The sequence below is a fragment of the Delphinapterus leucas genome, chromosome 1, assembly GCF_059928025.1.
Source record: "Delphinapterus leucas isolate spDelLeu-1000000601 "Yukka" chromosome 1, BTC_Dleu_Yukka2, whole genome shotgun sequence".
Taxonomy (NCBI): Eukaryota; Metazoa; Chordata; class Mammalia; order Artiodactyla; family Monodontidae; genus Delphinapterus; species Delphinapterus leucas.
In genome coordinates, this window is record NC_143129.1 from 112,262,029 (window position 1) to 112,277,354 (window position 15,326).

The 15,326-nt window shown below is 39.9% G+C and overlaps 1 protein-coding gene across 4 annotated transcripts in view; it reads left to right on the forward strand.

Moving 5' to 3' along the window:
• The first annotated feature begins 3,441 nt into the window (after window positions 1–3,441).
• KYAT3 (kynurenine aminotransferase 3) overlaps window positions 3,442–15,326 on the forward strand; it is a 59,889-nt gene continuing 48,004 nt past the window's right edge. The window contains exons 1-2 of one of the 4 annotated variants that reach the window (XR_016394786.1): window positions 3,442–3,614; window positions 10,813–10,912. Coding sequence is in view for 3 of the 4 variants with exons in the window: in XM_089919914.1 (XP_089776040.1) it covers window positions 10,814–10,912 (99 nt within the window). In the remaining variant the exon portion in view is untranslated. Of the gene's footprint in view, window positions 3,615–3,647; window positions 4,127–10,812; window positions 10,913–15,326 lie in introns of those variants that run through there. The other 3 variants (XM_089919914.1, XM_022553328.3, XM_089919915.1) reach the window with 3 other exon arrangements.

Below are 15,326 nucleotides of genomic sequence, written 5' to 3' on the forward strand. Positions count from 1 at the left end.
TATCCCGTTGGCTAGAATTTAGTCATATGGCCCCCACCCAGCTAAAACAAAGACTGGAAATCCAGTCTTTATACCAAGCACTCATATACTCTGCTGAAATTTGGGGGTTGTATTGCTATAGAAGAAAAGAATACTAAATATTGGGGCATAACTAGCAGCCCTATCCTAAAGATTCTCTTTCCCTTTTTCTTAAGGAAAAATTGTATAGTACTTAGTAAGAACCAAGCACAGTTCTGAGGGGTTTTTTTTTTCAGTCTATGAAGTCATTTAATCCTTAAAATAGCACTATAAGTAAGGTTCTATTACACACATTTTACCGATAAGGAAATTGAAATACAGAGAAATGAAGTAACTTGCCCAAGTTTACACAGCTAGAAAATTGCAGAGTTGAGATCTGAACCAGACAGGTTGGTTTGCCAACTAAGCTATACTGCCTTCTCTCTGCTGTATTTCAGAATATTTTTAGCCCTCTGTATGAGAAAGTGGAAAAGACTTTAAAAGGGAGATACCATCTTTTTATTCAGAAAACAAATGAGCACAAGATATAAGAAAAGCACAGCCTTTAGTTATTAATTCCAAGGAGTCACTTACATTTCTGTTTTAAAAGCCAACGTGAGTATAAAGTATAAAGAATAACACAGGGCTTCCATGGTGGCGCAGTGGTTGAGAGTCCGCCTGCTGATGCAGGGGACACAGGTTCATGCCCCGGTCCGGGAAGATCTGACATGCCGCGGAGCGACTGGGCCTGTGAGCCATGGCCGCTGCGCCTGCGCATCTGGAGCCTGTGCTCTGCAATTGGAGAGGCCACAACAGTGAGAGGCCCGCGTACTGCAAAAAAAAAAAAAAGAATAACACAAACCTTGGTATATGAACAAAGTATTTGAATGCCCAGCATTTGGTCTTCCAATCATTGAATGAACGTGCATGTAAACCAATAACAACAATAAGAGATGGCAAATCAAACATATTTATACTCTCTCTCTACTTAAACCACACTGAAATAACAGTGAGGAGGTTCTTTTAAGCCATAACCCTATGAGAAAATGAACAAGGGGAAAGACAGTGACAACAAATTTATAGACCTTAGAAAGCAAACAGGCAGGTAGAAATTGACAGCAGATTCAAAAACACTTAATCCCAGACTAGTCACAAAGAAAGCCAAAAAAGCAACTAGATCTACCCCCACAGAACTCTCCAAAGGTTCAGGACTAAAAACACGAGGGTCATTTAAAGGCCTTTCTAAGAAACAACTAGATCCTCCGATCCCCACTGCAAGTTTGCACATCCCCACCAAATTTCCTCCTTCACTTCAGCAAGAGATTGGAAGTTTATACTCTGAAGAGGGTAAACAGAGAGTGTATGAATTAGGACAAACTAGGCAGAGGTGACTGTGGAGTGGTAGAGCTGAAAAAGAGGAATAAGTGAATGTCGGCAGAATGAACGTTGTGACCCTAGCCCTCTTTTCTTCCTCTGCCACCACCATAGCCCAGACAACATCATATCTCCCACTAACAACCTCCTAACCTCCTCCTTCCTGCTTCTACTCTCGCCTACCTGCAAGTCTCTTCTCCAAAGCAACTAGAGTGACTTTTTAAAATGTAATTAAGATTATATTATTCCTCTGCTTAAGATCTTCCAATGGCTACATCAATATAAAATTGAAACTTTCTGTGGTCTTCAAGGCTCTGCGTGATCTGGTCCCTGCCTTTCTCTCCACCCTAATCTGGAAGCACTTTCCCCTGGATTACAGTGCATTAGACACACTGGCCTCTTTCTTATTCCTTGCATGCCAAGTTTATTCTCATATCAGAGCCTTTTCAACTGCTATTTTCCTATCCAGAATAATTTTTTGCAAAGTTGTGTCCTTATCATTCAATTCTGGTTCAAATATTACCTTCTCAAAAAAAGCCTATCCTGACTACCGTGTTTAAACTCTCTGCAGTCTCCACCCCTCATTGCTTCTTTCATAGCACTTATCACCATCTGAAGTCATTGTATATACTTACTTGTCTATTGCCTGTTTCTTCCTCTTTAAGGTTTGAGACACTCACTTTCTCTGCCTCATTTCCCCCAGAAGCCTCCACACCTATGTTTCCAATTCACGTATTTGTTAAATATGAGAAAAAGATAAGCAGTACTTGCCATCAGGAACTGAACTGACACTTACCCTTAAGGCTTCGGTATTGTTAGGAACTAGCCCTGGTGTTCCCCTGTAAAATATAAAAATCTGACAGAACACTAACATCAGTCACTCTCTGGTTATGATGAAATGAGACAACAGATAAGATCACTCAATAAACTTGCCTAAACTCAGATAAAAACAAGGTCACTGCAAACTACAAAAATAGCAAACCTCCTCTTCTCCCGGCTAGCAAAACCATTGCTTCTTTACCAACTACAGACTTAGCCTTGCAATTTTCCTCCCTTTTTCTACATAAGATGTATTATGATGCCCAATCTAATAATCACCCCCACTTCCAGACAGCACCCAAAACAGCATGAATCTCCATTTCCTTGAACCCTCCCCTCCAAATCACCCAATACATGCTCAAATACTTGTCCCTACTGTACACAAGCATCTCTCCATTCACCTGATAATCTTCTGAATCTCGCAGTACCTAGGTGCAGAGTAGATTCCTTCAACCAGAGATTATCTTTGTTCTTTCTTCTGCAGTTGAATAACAAGCTACTGCCCCCCAACTCCTTCTATCCTCTCATTTTCTTAAATTAGGAGATAAGGAAAATCTAGTTATGAAACCTAATTCTTACCAGAACCTCTCCTTTGGCTAACACTGCCCTCAATAAAGGAGTAATTTCTGGTGTTCCTTTTTCTCTTAGCCAATTTTTCTTCTTCACGTTTAAAGTGTCACTTATTTTCCTTCTCAGTTTCATACCCTATTCCATTCCCGGTTCTCTGATCGAATTCGTTTTACTGTTCAGGAAAGTAAAGTTCCTATTTTTCCCCCCTCACCACCATCATAGGTGATAAATACATCTACAAAACTTTTTGCACACTCTCTTTAGCCTTGCCCTCTCTGGCACCTTCTAACATCGTTCAAACTACATGCTTCCCCTCACCTAAGCCTTGTGACCCCACAGCTTGCTTTTTCTTCCAAATCAATCCTTTGTCCTATAACCCGCCCCAAATCAATAGGTCACATACATCCAATTAGACCTCAACTTCATACCCAATCCCGGCTATATACAAGCCTCCGCCCCATTCCACCCCTCACCTAGACCCGCGTCTATTGCAAGGCCCTGATCCGGCTCCGCACCTCCACCTGCTAAGTCCAGTCCCGATTCCCGGCTGTCCTCACAGCACATCACGCCCTAGTCTAGACACCACAGCCAATCCCCGGCCACATCCCCGCGCACCTCCCTCCCGCCCCCTTACTCTCCTGTGCCCGGCGCCTTTCACCTCCCCCTTCTCCACGCCCGCCCAGTTGCGTCCAGTCCGCTACCCCGGCCTGTCCCTCAGCCAATCGGCGTTTGGAATCCCGACCCCACAGTCCATCCCTTCCAGCCTCCGCCTCCACGCCCGAGTCCCGCCCCATCAGGCTCTTGAGGCCTGGCGGGACTGGAACTCAGGGAGACGAGGTGTTCGCGCGACGGGTGTGAGTGGGGCGCAAGGCGTTCACTTGGTGGGGCTGAGGGCAGTGGTCTCGGGTGCGGAGCCGCGCGGAGGGAGGTTGGGAGGGAGGGAGGCCTAGCTGGGGTGCGCTCGCCCGGCCGCGCGCCTTGGCGGGCTGGGAGGAAGAGCCGGGGCTGGATTTCCTTCAGCATTCAGACTCGCCTTCCGGAGCGGAGGCGGGAGCGCGGGCCTGGGCCGCTGACCCCCGGCCCTGGCGGCCCACGGGGCTGGTAGCAGAGGGTCAGCGCTGGAATTTCAGAGTTTGCTTGCTCTGGAGAGGGAATGGCCCTGAGGTGACTGGTCTTATAGGGTGGGGTCCCTTGGACCCCGGTCCTCGTCTCCTCCTTTTGCGCTTCATTTTTGCAATTTGGGCATTTTGTAAACGGTGTGGGAAGCTGACACCGACTCCAGTTCATCCGTAATCAGTATTCTTCCAGTTCATCCGTAATCGGTATAATCAATTTAAAAAAAGGAACAAGGCTGCTCACTTGCCACGTAAGTGACTCTTAGTGGAACCCATAGTTTTTAGATAAAAGAGAAAAGAGGCCCAATCTGTTGCTTTTGGAGCCCCCAGCCAGTACGGACATTCTTCCGTCTTGCTGGCGCGCGGCTCCTCCGCAGCTACCTGAGGGCGCAGCCGGGCAGCTGCCTCCTTCCACACTGGGCTGCACACCCACCATTACAAAGTTTTAACTCACGTGGGGCTGAAACCAAACTCGTGACAACTTAAACCGGACAGCCAGATTCCTTCCCTCTGCAGAAATTTATAATTAATTACACGAATCCCATTTTCACAAAACAGCTTTTCAGCAATTTCAGGATCATGTCTCCTAACTTAAGTCTTGTGCCGGCTCAGTATGGCTGATTTTTCCCATTCTTGCTTCAGTGACATGGCTTTGAGGCTTATTCCCACTGTACTTCCCGCGCCAGTACCTTGTTCACCTCCTATATGCCCTATGTTGTATCAGTAAGCCTTATAAACATTCTAGAAGTGGACCAACAGGTACAGCGTGAGGTGGAAATAAACTTTCCTTGGGTTAGACTCTTAACCTGGGTTGTGCATTCATTAGCACTAGGCCTTTTTGCAGTCACCTCACGTTAATCTTCCTTGAGCTTGCTGTTAACCTAAACATCTGTACTTTGTGAAATTCACTAAATCTTTTCCTACCTCTCCTCCACATACGCAAAGTGGTTATGAATTGATTATCTGGGTTTAAGTCCAGAGTTTCAAACTTTTTACAGTTCATCTTGACTGCTTTACTCATCTTTTAGCTCTGGATTCTCCAACAATCCATAAGCCTTCTCAGCTTCAGGTCCCCCCAAGCTGTGCCACACATATCTTCTGTATCTTCATTTTAAACAGCCTACACCAATGATAATAAATAGTTTAATTTTCTATTGATCATGTGTATATGACTGTGGAGTTTATCTTATGTATAATATGCCATAATCAGGTTTACTAGATACCCTGATTCACAATTTCCTGATTTTCTTCACAGAACACTGTTTTTAAGTATAAATGAAACAGTGAAAATATTGTTTAAAATGAAAAGCCATATACCTTTTGATTTTGTCCAACTTTTCAGTGACATCCCAATCTATTCATTTAGCTTCTCGGTGAATATGCATATGAAATGTTAATTGCTTTAGAAAAGTGCTGCTCAAAAAATGTTTATTTAAAGTACAGAAGAAAAAAAGCTTCAGGGGTTCTGAATCTGTATCTATCAGCCTGCTTAGATTTCTTTGGAGCCGATAATTCAGTGGTGCCCTCACAGTTCCTTTTACAATGAAATTACCTAGTGAGAGAGTAATGAGTGAGAAGAAAAAAGATCTGGGCATTGAGGAATTCTGTCATTTAAGTTTGGGAAAATGAGAGATTGTCATAGGTCAAAAGCCAAGGGAAAATGGCGTTTCTGGGAGGAGACAGGGCTTGACCAGCTGATCTAAAGCTGCAGAGAGCTCAAGGAAAGGGAGAATTGCAAAATGTCCAGTGAATTTAACAATATGAATGTCAAAATTGACTTGCACAAGAGCTGCCTCTATGGAATGATGGGTACAAAAATCAGATTGCACTGGGTTAGGGAGTATAGATTGAGGAAAAGGGACAGTTAATAAAATGATATGTTTTCATTGGGTTGGCCAAAAAATTCGGTTTTTTTCAATAAGATGGCTCTAGTAGCACTTGGTTGTCTTTAACTTCATTCGAAACAATTTTATTAGGTTGAATTGTGACAGCTTTCAAATCAGCGTGCATTTTTAAAAAACTTATCAAAATTGGTGAATTTTTTTTTTAATTGGTGAATTTTTGTATAGCCATTTTAATATTGACGATGGAAGAAAAAAGCAATATTTTCGGCATATTATGCTTTATTATTTCAAGAAAGGTAAAAACGCAACCTAAGCGCAAAAAAAGATTTCTGCAGTGTATGGAGAAGGTGCTGTGAGTGACTGAACATGTCAAAAGTGTTTTGTGAAGTTTTGTGCTGGAGATTTCTCGCTGGGTGACGCTCCATGGTTGGGTAGACCAGTTGAGGTTGATAGTGATCAAATCGAGACATTGATTGACAACAATCAACGTTATACCACTTGGGAGATAGCTGACATACTCAAAATATCCAAATCAAGCATTGAAAATCATTTGCATCAGCTTGGTTATGTGAATCACTTTGATGTTTGGGTTCCACATAAGTTAAGCGAAGAAAACCTTCTTGACCGTACTTCCGCATGCAATTCTCTACTTAAACGTAATGAAAACGTTACGTTTTTAAAACAAATTGGGGCAGGCGATGAAAAGTGGATACTGTACAATAATGTGGAATGGAAGAGATCATGGGGCAAGGGAAATGAACCACCAGCAACCACATCAAAGGCCGGTCTTCGCCTAAAGAAGGTGATCTTGTGTATATGGTGGGATTGGAAGGGGGTCCTCTATTATGAGGTCCTTCCAGAAAACCAAACGATTAATTCCAACAAGTACTGCTCCCAATTAGACCAACTGAAAGCAACAGTTGACAAAAAGCGTCCGGAATTAGTCAACAGAAAACGCATGATCTTCTATCAGGATAATGCAAGACCACATGTTTCTTTGATGACCAGACAAAAACATCTTGGCTGGGAAGTTCTGATTCATCTGCCATATTTACCAGACATTGTACCTTTGGATTTCCATTTATTTCGGTCTTTATAAAATTCTCTTAATGGAAAAAATTTTAATTCCCTCGAAGACTGTAAAAGGCACCTGGAACAATTCTTTGCTCAAAAAGATAAAAAGTTTTGGGAAGATGGAATTATGAAGTTGCCTGAAAAATGGCAGAAGGTCGTGGAACAAAACAGTGAATTCGTTGTTCAATGAAGTTCTTGGTGAAAATGAATAATGTGTCTTTTATTTTTACCTTAAACTTTTTGGCCAACCCAATAACTAGAGGAGACTTGAGCAAGGAAAGCTGAATATGCCGAGGAGAGGGGTAATAATCAATGGAGCAAAGTCTCTGTGGAGGGGAGAGGAATGACGTCTAAGTCATGGGAGGAGGGACTGTCCTTTTGTAGCAGGGTCACTTCCTTTATTATAGTAGGAAGAAAAAAGGAATATTTTTAGGTTTGTTTTTTTAGATGTGGGTAGGTTGAAAGAATTCGCATCTGATGGCTTCTGTTTTCTCTGTGATAGAGGGCAAGGTCATCTGCTTAGACTAAGGAGGGTTTTATGTTAGAGGAGTGTGGGAAAAATTTAAATAATCATTTTGTACTATGGGAGAGAAATATTGCCTATTCTCTTATGGCTTTTGGGTGGGCCCAAGAATTAAACTGACATAATACAGATTAACAGGAGAAAAGCACACATTTAATAAAAGTCTATGTGACACAGGAACTTTCACAAGGAAATGAAGACCCAAAGAAGTAGCAAAACCAAGTGCTTTTATGCTAGATTGAACAAAGAGAGGCCGTTGTGGAAAAGTAACCAAAAAATATAGGGAGACTAAAGGAAGATAAGAATTATTTTAACAAGGTCTGTTTGTACAGAATTCTCTCAGCTTTAACTCCCTGTCTAAGAGTGTTTCTTTTTTCCCAGTATAGGGCAGGTATCTTTCACATGGGAATTTTATCTCCTGTTTTCAGGAAGAAAGGGGGAGATCAGATCACTCTTCTTGCCTCGGCTGTTTTTCCAGTGCCTTTAGCTCACAATAATCCTTAGGCCAAAGTGGCAATTTTGGGGGGAGTATATTCTGCTATCCTGTACCTATAAAATATAGTAGAAATGCTGGAGAGTGTTGGGGGTCAATTTGAGATTAATGACCATAATTTGTGGTGAAACCAATCCTATCCTTTGTGATTTTCTCCAGCAGTCCACAGCTTCATGGGCCATAGGAAAAACAGACACTGTAATTGAGTTCATCCAGGGCCAGGGTTTTATAGATACCTATCTATAAAAGACAGACGGGGAGCTAGGGCATTGTAAAGAACATTATTGAAGCAGTGGAACTGGCGTCTAAATTGGAAAATAAAGGAAGGTGAGGTCTGATTGAGAAAAGGAGAGGCAGCCTCCTAGAGATCTTGATGATATTTAAGAATAGTAATCATTGGAATAAGTAAGCAAATTGGAAGGATAGGTAGTTTATGGTCAAAGATCAGAATACTTCAATTAATTGTTTTGGAATTAGACCAGATTGAGGTAATGGCAAGGTGCAGGGTGTGACTATAGGAGAGAGTGCCTAGGGTGGGATGGAAGAGAATAGTGATGGGCACAGGGATGTCAGTTGTTGGATGGACCATCTCTGAAGACATGGGAATTACCTGGGATGATCACAGTACTTAGAGTTGAGAAGAAAACTGTGTGCCTAATGAGAAAATCTCTAATGAATGACAAGGAGTTATCAGCAGGCCAGAAGATAATATCATAGAAGCAGATGACGGAAGTAGTAGTCTGGTAATGGTAAAATAGACAGTAAGAAAGAGATAAGTGAGGCATATACAAGCAAAAGCTGACACTGAGGCATATAGGAGTGGTATCTTCAGGGAGCAATAAGGTTTCAGTTCAAGCTAGGAGGTACAAGGAACACTCTGAAAACATAAAGATGTAATGGGATTCGCTGAGAATGGTGCAGCCGTTCCGAAAGACACAGTAGAAAGTTTGGAAAGTGGAAGAGAAATGAAGGGCTGGGTCAGTTTCCAGGCAATACTTTGCATTATGGTGGTAATGTGCTGCAGAAAACAGGGAAGAAGAGGTGGGAATTAGGCTTTGGGATTTCCAGATGAAAACAGGTAGATTTAGTGTCAACTTCCAAAGGGGAATGGGTATTGAGGTGTGGTGGCCAGAGGGTGTGGCTCACCCAACCTGGGGGGAATCTCCCAAGACCTGCAGCCTGAGGTCACACACAACCAGCCACTGACGTACAGTACTTTCTGAGATTACCTTGAAACCAAGGATTCATTTATTCATCTGTTTTGAAGTATGGGGAAACTAAGGCCCACCAAAGGTCAGGGAATTGTCCCAGGATAGAAACCTTTTTTTAATATCAAAAATAAGGGTTAGAATCCAGGTATCCTGACTCCTAGTCCTGTTTGCTCCCCTCCCAGCTCCCCAACCCCATTTATCTGAAGAAGGTAGAAGAGGTTTCTCTCACTTTTCTACTTGCAAGAAAGAATTTTACTTATACTTTCCTTAATAACAAATAAATTAGGTTGAATTTAAATAAATGGGCATTTTTTTTCTGAAAAATATATTGTCCTAAATCAAATAACTCTATGATACTGAATGAAGATTGTTCAACATAGTCACTGTTGTTTGGTAATACCTTTCCTCAGAACTAGCCCTACTGCCTAATCCAATTAATATTTTATTCCTGAACAGAACTATTAATGACCAAAGAATAGGCATTTCTTGATTTAAGAAAACCCGGTCTTTGACTTGAAAGACGTAAAACATAAGAGGTAATTATTTACTTTACAAAGGAATCAATATTTCATAAAAGGACTCATCATAAATAGTTCACTTAAATCATTAATTTATAATGTGATTTTATGTATTCATTCAGTCATTTGACACATTTATTTATCACGTGCCTCCTATGTGCCAGAGAAGACAGTGGTGAACTAAACGCACCAGGTCCCCCTGTTCATGGCGCTTACATTAAATTATCAAATGAATGAGTGAGTGGTCAGCCAAACAAACAGAAAGTGCTTTGCGAATTAACCTAAGCTGATGTGATGTAGAATGGCTAAGAGGCTGTCATTTAAGCTGAATTTTATTGACAAGGTAAGGAATTTCTATTTTACTTTTTAAGAAACATCCAATATATTATTTTTCACATCTGTAGCCTTCACATTTTGGTAACTTAAAGAGATTCATAGCTATTGGTAGTTTCAGTGGTCCCTTTGAATCAAAAAAGTGTGTCTTTTTTTCTAAAAGTTTGATTATTAGAGTTGAAGGAAATGCCATCCACTGATAGAACATTGTCAGAGTAAAACCTTATGGGAAGTTTCTGCTTTCCTGAATGCTTTCACTTCTAAATGGCAGTATAATAAGAATTCCATTTTGCTTTGATCTCCCTACTTTGACCCATGATTGATAATGATTTCCTTACAAGTAGAGAAGTAATCTAGATTCATGCCTCTTAGCAAGCCATTTCAATAGATTTCCAGCTACCTAGCTATCTTCTGGAATTGTTGAAGGCAGTACCGCCTGAGAAAATAAGGGAAGATTCATTCGTATATTCTTCATATTTATCAAGGACCTACTATAATCCTTTTCAAACAACTTTCTGAATAACCTGTTTCTAACAACTTTAATTTACTGTTACAAATTGCAGTTTTACTAGTGACTTCTCCAGACGATTCTGAAATTTAAGTAGTTCTTAGACTGAAATATTCTGGATTTTATGCCTAGTAGGAATGGAACTTTTACTTCCTGTCGTTTAATGCTCTTGACTAAATTAGAACTTTGTTTTTTAAATTCACCATACCCTTACAGATCTCTACTTTAAAACGACACATGCATAAATTTGTATAAGGAGGATTCTATTAGAATGATTCTAGTGATGAGAGATTATATCATAGAAAGAAAACTCAGCTATCAATAAATTTTATTTTTATTTTACAAGTTTATGGTCTATCACCTAGCTATAAATGTTTAATAGTGATATAAGTATATATTTACTCCCTTTAAAATTTTTTCTTTTGTCCTGTAGCATGTTTTTGGCCCGGGGGAGACTGTGCACCCTTGGCAGTAGACCTAAATTCCTGAAGACAATTTGTGCTTCAAAAATCCTTGGACTCTCTACTTCTGCTGTAAGTATTGCTTAATCACTTACAGAAATAATAGTGCACATATTCTGCAATGTCCAAAAAACATAATTTTTTAGATACTTTATAATTATTTTATTAGAATGGGTATTTCTGTTATATAAACTGAAATTATCTCTTGTCATCAGCTAGACCTGACCTTCACTGGGCAGCTGCTTGCCTGTCTATGTATCAGGCATATTGCTGGGCATTTTATTCAATATCTCACTTTACTTTATTTTTTTTAATTAAAGTATAGTTAATTTATAATATTATGTTAGTTTCAGGTGTACAGCTTAGTGAATCCATTTTTTTGCAGATTATATTTCATCATAGGTTATTATAAGATATTGGGTATAATTCCTTGTGTTACACGGTAAATCTTTGTTGCTTATCTATTTTATGTATAGTAGTTTGTATCTGTTAATCACATACTCCTAATTCCCTCCCCCTGCACACTCTTTGATAATCATAAGTTTGTTTTCTATGTCTGTAAGCCTGTTTCTGTTTTGTATATACATTCATTTGTATTTTTAGATTCCACATATAAGTGCTGTCATATAGTATTTGTTTTTCTCTGTATGACTTACTTTACTAAACATAATATTCTCTAGGTCCATCCACATTGCTGCAAATGGCAATATTTCACTCTTTTTTATGGCTGAGTAATATTCCATTGTATATATACCGCATCTTCTTATGCCAGTCATCTGTTGATGCTTGGGTTCCTTCCATTGTAAATGGAATTTTCTCCCATTCTGTAGGTTGTCTTTTTGTTTCATTGATGGTTTCCTTTACTGTGCAAAAACTTAAGTTTAATTAGGTCCCATTTGTTTATTTTTTCCTTTATTTCTTTTGCCTTGGGAGGCTAATTAAGAAAATAATGCTACAATTTATGTCAAAGACTGTTTCACATATGTTCTCTTCTAGGTGTTTTATGATGTTATATCTTACATTTAGGTCTTCAAGCTATTTTGAGTTTATTTTTGTATATGGTGTGAGGGAATGTTCTAACCTTATTGTTTTATATGTGTCTGTCCAGTTCTCCCAGCACCACTTATTGAGGAGATTATCTTTTCTCCATGTATATTCTTGCTTACTTTGTCATAGATTAGTTGACCATAGCTGTGTGGGTTTATTCCTGGTCTCTCTAGTCTGTTCCATTAATGTGGGTGTCTGTTTTTGTGCCAAAACCGTGCTATTTTGATTACTGTAGCTTTGTAGTATTGTCTGAAGTCTGGGAGTGTTATGCCTACTGCTTTGTTCTTTTTTGTCAGGATTGCTTTGGCAATTCTGGATCTCTTATGGTTCCTATAAATTTTTTTTTAACATCTTTATTGGAGTATAATTGCTTTACAATGGTGTGTTAGTTTCTGCTGTATAACAAAGTGAATCAGCTATATGTATACATATATCCCCATATGCCCTCCCTCTTGTGTCTCCCTCCCACCCTCCCTATCCCTATAAATTTTAGGATTAATTATTCTAGTTCTGTGAAAAATTTCTTGGGCAATTTGATAGGGGTCACATTAAATTTGTAGGTTGCTTTGGGTAGTATGGCCATTTTAACAATATTAATTCTTCCAACTCAAGAGCACAGGTTATCTTTTCATTTCATTGAATCATCTTCAATTTCCTGTATCAGTGTTTTATAGTTTTCAGTGTATAAATCTTTCACCTCCTTCGTTAAGTTTCTTCCTAAGTTTTTTGTTTTGTTTTGTTTTTATGTGATTTTAAATAGGATTTTTTTTTTACATTCACTTTCTGATATTTTATTACTTGGGAATAGAAAAGCAATAGATTTCTGTATCTTAATCTTGTATTCTACAACTTTGCTGAATTCATTTATTGGTTCTAATGGGTTTTGTGTGAGACTTTCTGGTTCTCTACATAGAGTATCATGTCATCTGCAAATAGTGACAGTTTGACCTCTTCCCTTTCAATTTGGATACCTTTTATTTCTTCTTCTTGTCTGATTGCTGTGTCTAGGACTTCCAATACTATGTTAAATAAAAGCAGCAAAAGACAAGGCATCCTTGTCTTGTTCCTGAATTTAGTGGGAAGGCTTTCAGCTTTTAACCATTGAATATTATGTTACCTGTGGGTTTGTCATAAATGGTCTTTATTATGTTGAAATATGTTCCCTGTATACCCACTTTGACAAGAGTTTTTACCATGAATGGTTGTTGAATTCTGTCAAATGCTTTTTCTGCATCTATTGAGAATACATGTAGTTTTTGTGTTTCCTTTTGTTGATATGATTTTGTTGATTGATTTGTGTATGTTGAACCATGCATGTGACACTGGAATAAATCCAACTTGATCATGGTATATGATCCTCTTTAAGTATTGTTGGATTCAGTTTGCTAATCTTTTGTTGAGGATTTTTGCCTCTATATTCATCAAAGATATTGGCCTGTAATAATTTTCTTTTTTTGTAGTGTCTTTGTCTGGTTTTGTATCAGGGTAATGGTGGCCTTGTAGAATGAATTTGGGAGTTTTCCCTCTTCTTCAGTTTTTTGGAATACTTTGAGAAGAATAAGTTCTTTTTTTGTTTGTTCGGTAGAATTCCCCATTGAAGCCATTGAGTCCTGATCTTTTGTTTGCGAGGAATTTTTATTTTTTATTTTTTTTTTTGCGGTACGCGGGCCTCTCACTGTTGTGGCTTCTCCCGTTGCGGAGCACAGGCTCCGGATGTGCAGGCTCAGCAGTCATGGCTCACGGGCCCAGCCGCTCCGCGGCATGCGGGATCTTCCCGGACCGGGGCACGAACCCATGTCCCCTGCATCGGCAGGCAGACTCTCAACCACTGTGCCATCAGGGAAGCCTGCGAGGAATTTTTTAAATTACAGATTCTATTTTGCTTCTAGTGATTGGTCTGTTTAAATTGTTTCTTCTTTTTTTTTTTGTTCTTTGTGGTACGTGGGCCTCTCACTGCTGCAGCCTCTCCCATCGTGGAGCACAGGCTCCGGACGCGCAGGCTCAGCGTCCATGGCTCACAGGCCCAGCCGCTCCGCGGCATGTGGGATCTTCCCGGACCAGGGCACGAACCCGTGTCCCCTGCATCGGCAGGCGGACTCTCAACCACTGCGCCACCAGGGAAGCCCCTAAATTGTTTCTTCTTGACTTATTCTTGGCAAGCTGTATGTGTAGAAATTTGTCCATTTTTGCTAGGTTGTCCAATTTGTTGGCACATAATTGTTCACAGTATTATCTTTTTTTTTTTTTTTTTTTTAAATCTCTGTGGTAGTGCAACTTCCCCTCTTTCATTTTGTGTTTTGTTTTTCTGGGTCCTCTATCAGTTGATAGTTTCATGGGTGTTCCCTTGTAAATGATTCTTTGATTTTCCCTTGCTGCCTTTTGAATTCTCTCTTTTACTTTTGCTATTTTAATTATGTCTTACTGTAGGTCTGTTTGAGTTCTTCTTGTTGGGGACTCTCTGTGATTCCTATACCTAGATATTTGTTTCCTTCTTTAGGTTTGGGGATTTTTCAGCCATAATTTCTTTAAATACATTTTCAACCCCCTCTCTCTCTTCACCTTCTGGAACCCCTATTATACATAGATTGGCACACTTTATATTATCCCATTGATCTCATATGTTGCTTTCTTTTTTTTTTTCTGTCTGTTGTTCTGATTGGGTGATTTATTTTATCTTCCAGATTATTTCTTGTGTCATTAAGATGGCTATTCATTATTCCTAGAGTGCTTTTTGTCTCAGAAATTCAATTATCTGTTTTCAGCTGGGTCTTTATAGTTTCTAGTTCCTTGTTGAAATAATCTATGTTTAGATCAGTTCTCTTTCTTAATCCAGTCAGCATTTTTATTAATAACTCTTTGAACTCAGCGTCTGGTAGACTGATTATATGTTTCATTATTTAGTTTTTTCAGGGGCTTTCTCTTGCTCTTTTAATTGGGAGAATTTCCTCTGCCTTTTCATTTGACTTAACTTTCTCTTTCTCTGTGAACTAGGGAGAAATGGTTATCTATTGTGTCTTGTAGGGGTGCTTTCATGTTGGAGCATCCCTGTGCAGACTGTGCATATCCTTCAAAGACACAAACCAGTGTCTTTGGTGCGAAGGCTGGTTTTGATGTGGATGCCAGCCAGCTCTTCCCTTAGGGTGTGCTGACTGCTATCACCTTGTTAGGGGTTGTGGTTGGTGTTGGAGGATCTAGAGCCTGTGCAGGGTATGAAGCAGGACTTCCTGTCTGCTCTGTGGCTGTCGCCACCCTGTCAGTGGTAGGGTCTGCTCACCAGTTTTTGGAGCAGAAGCACTGAGGCTCTGGATTGATCAGGCTTCATTCCCCTTGAGTGTTTGGCTTGTGAACTCACAGAGGTCTGATGCACCACCTGAGTAGGTGTCTGTGGCTCCACTCAGACACAACCTAAAGTCACATCCCTAACCCTGTTGTGGTTATC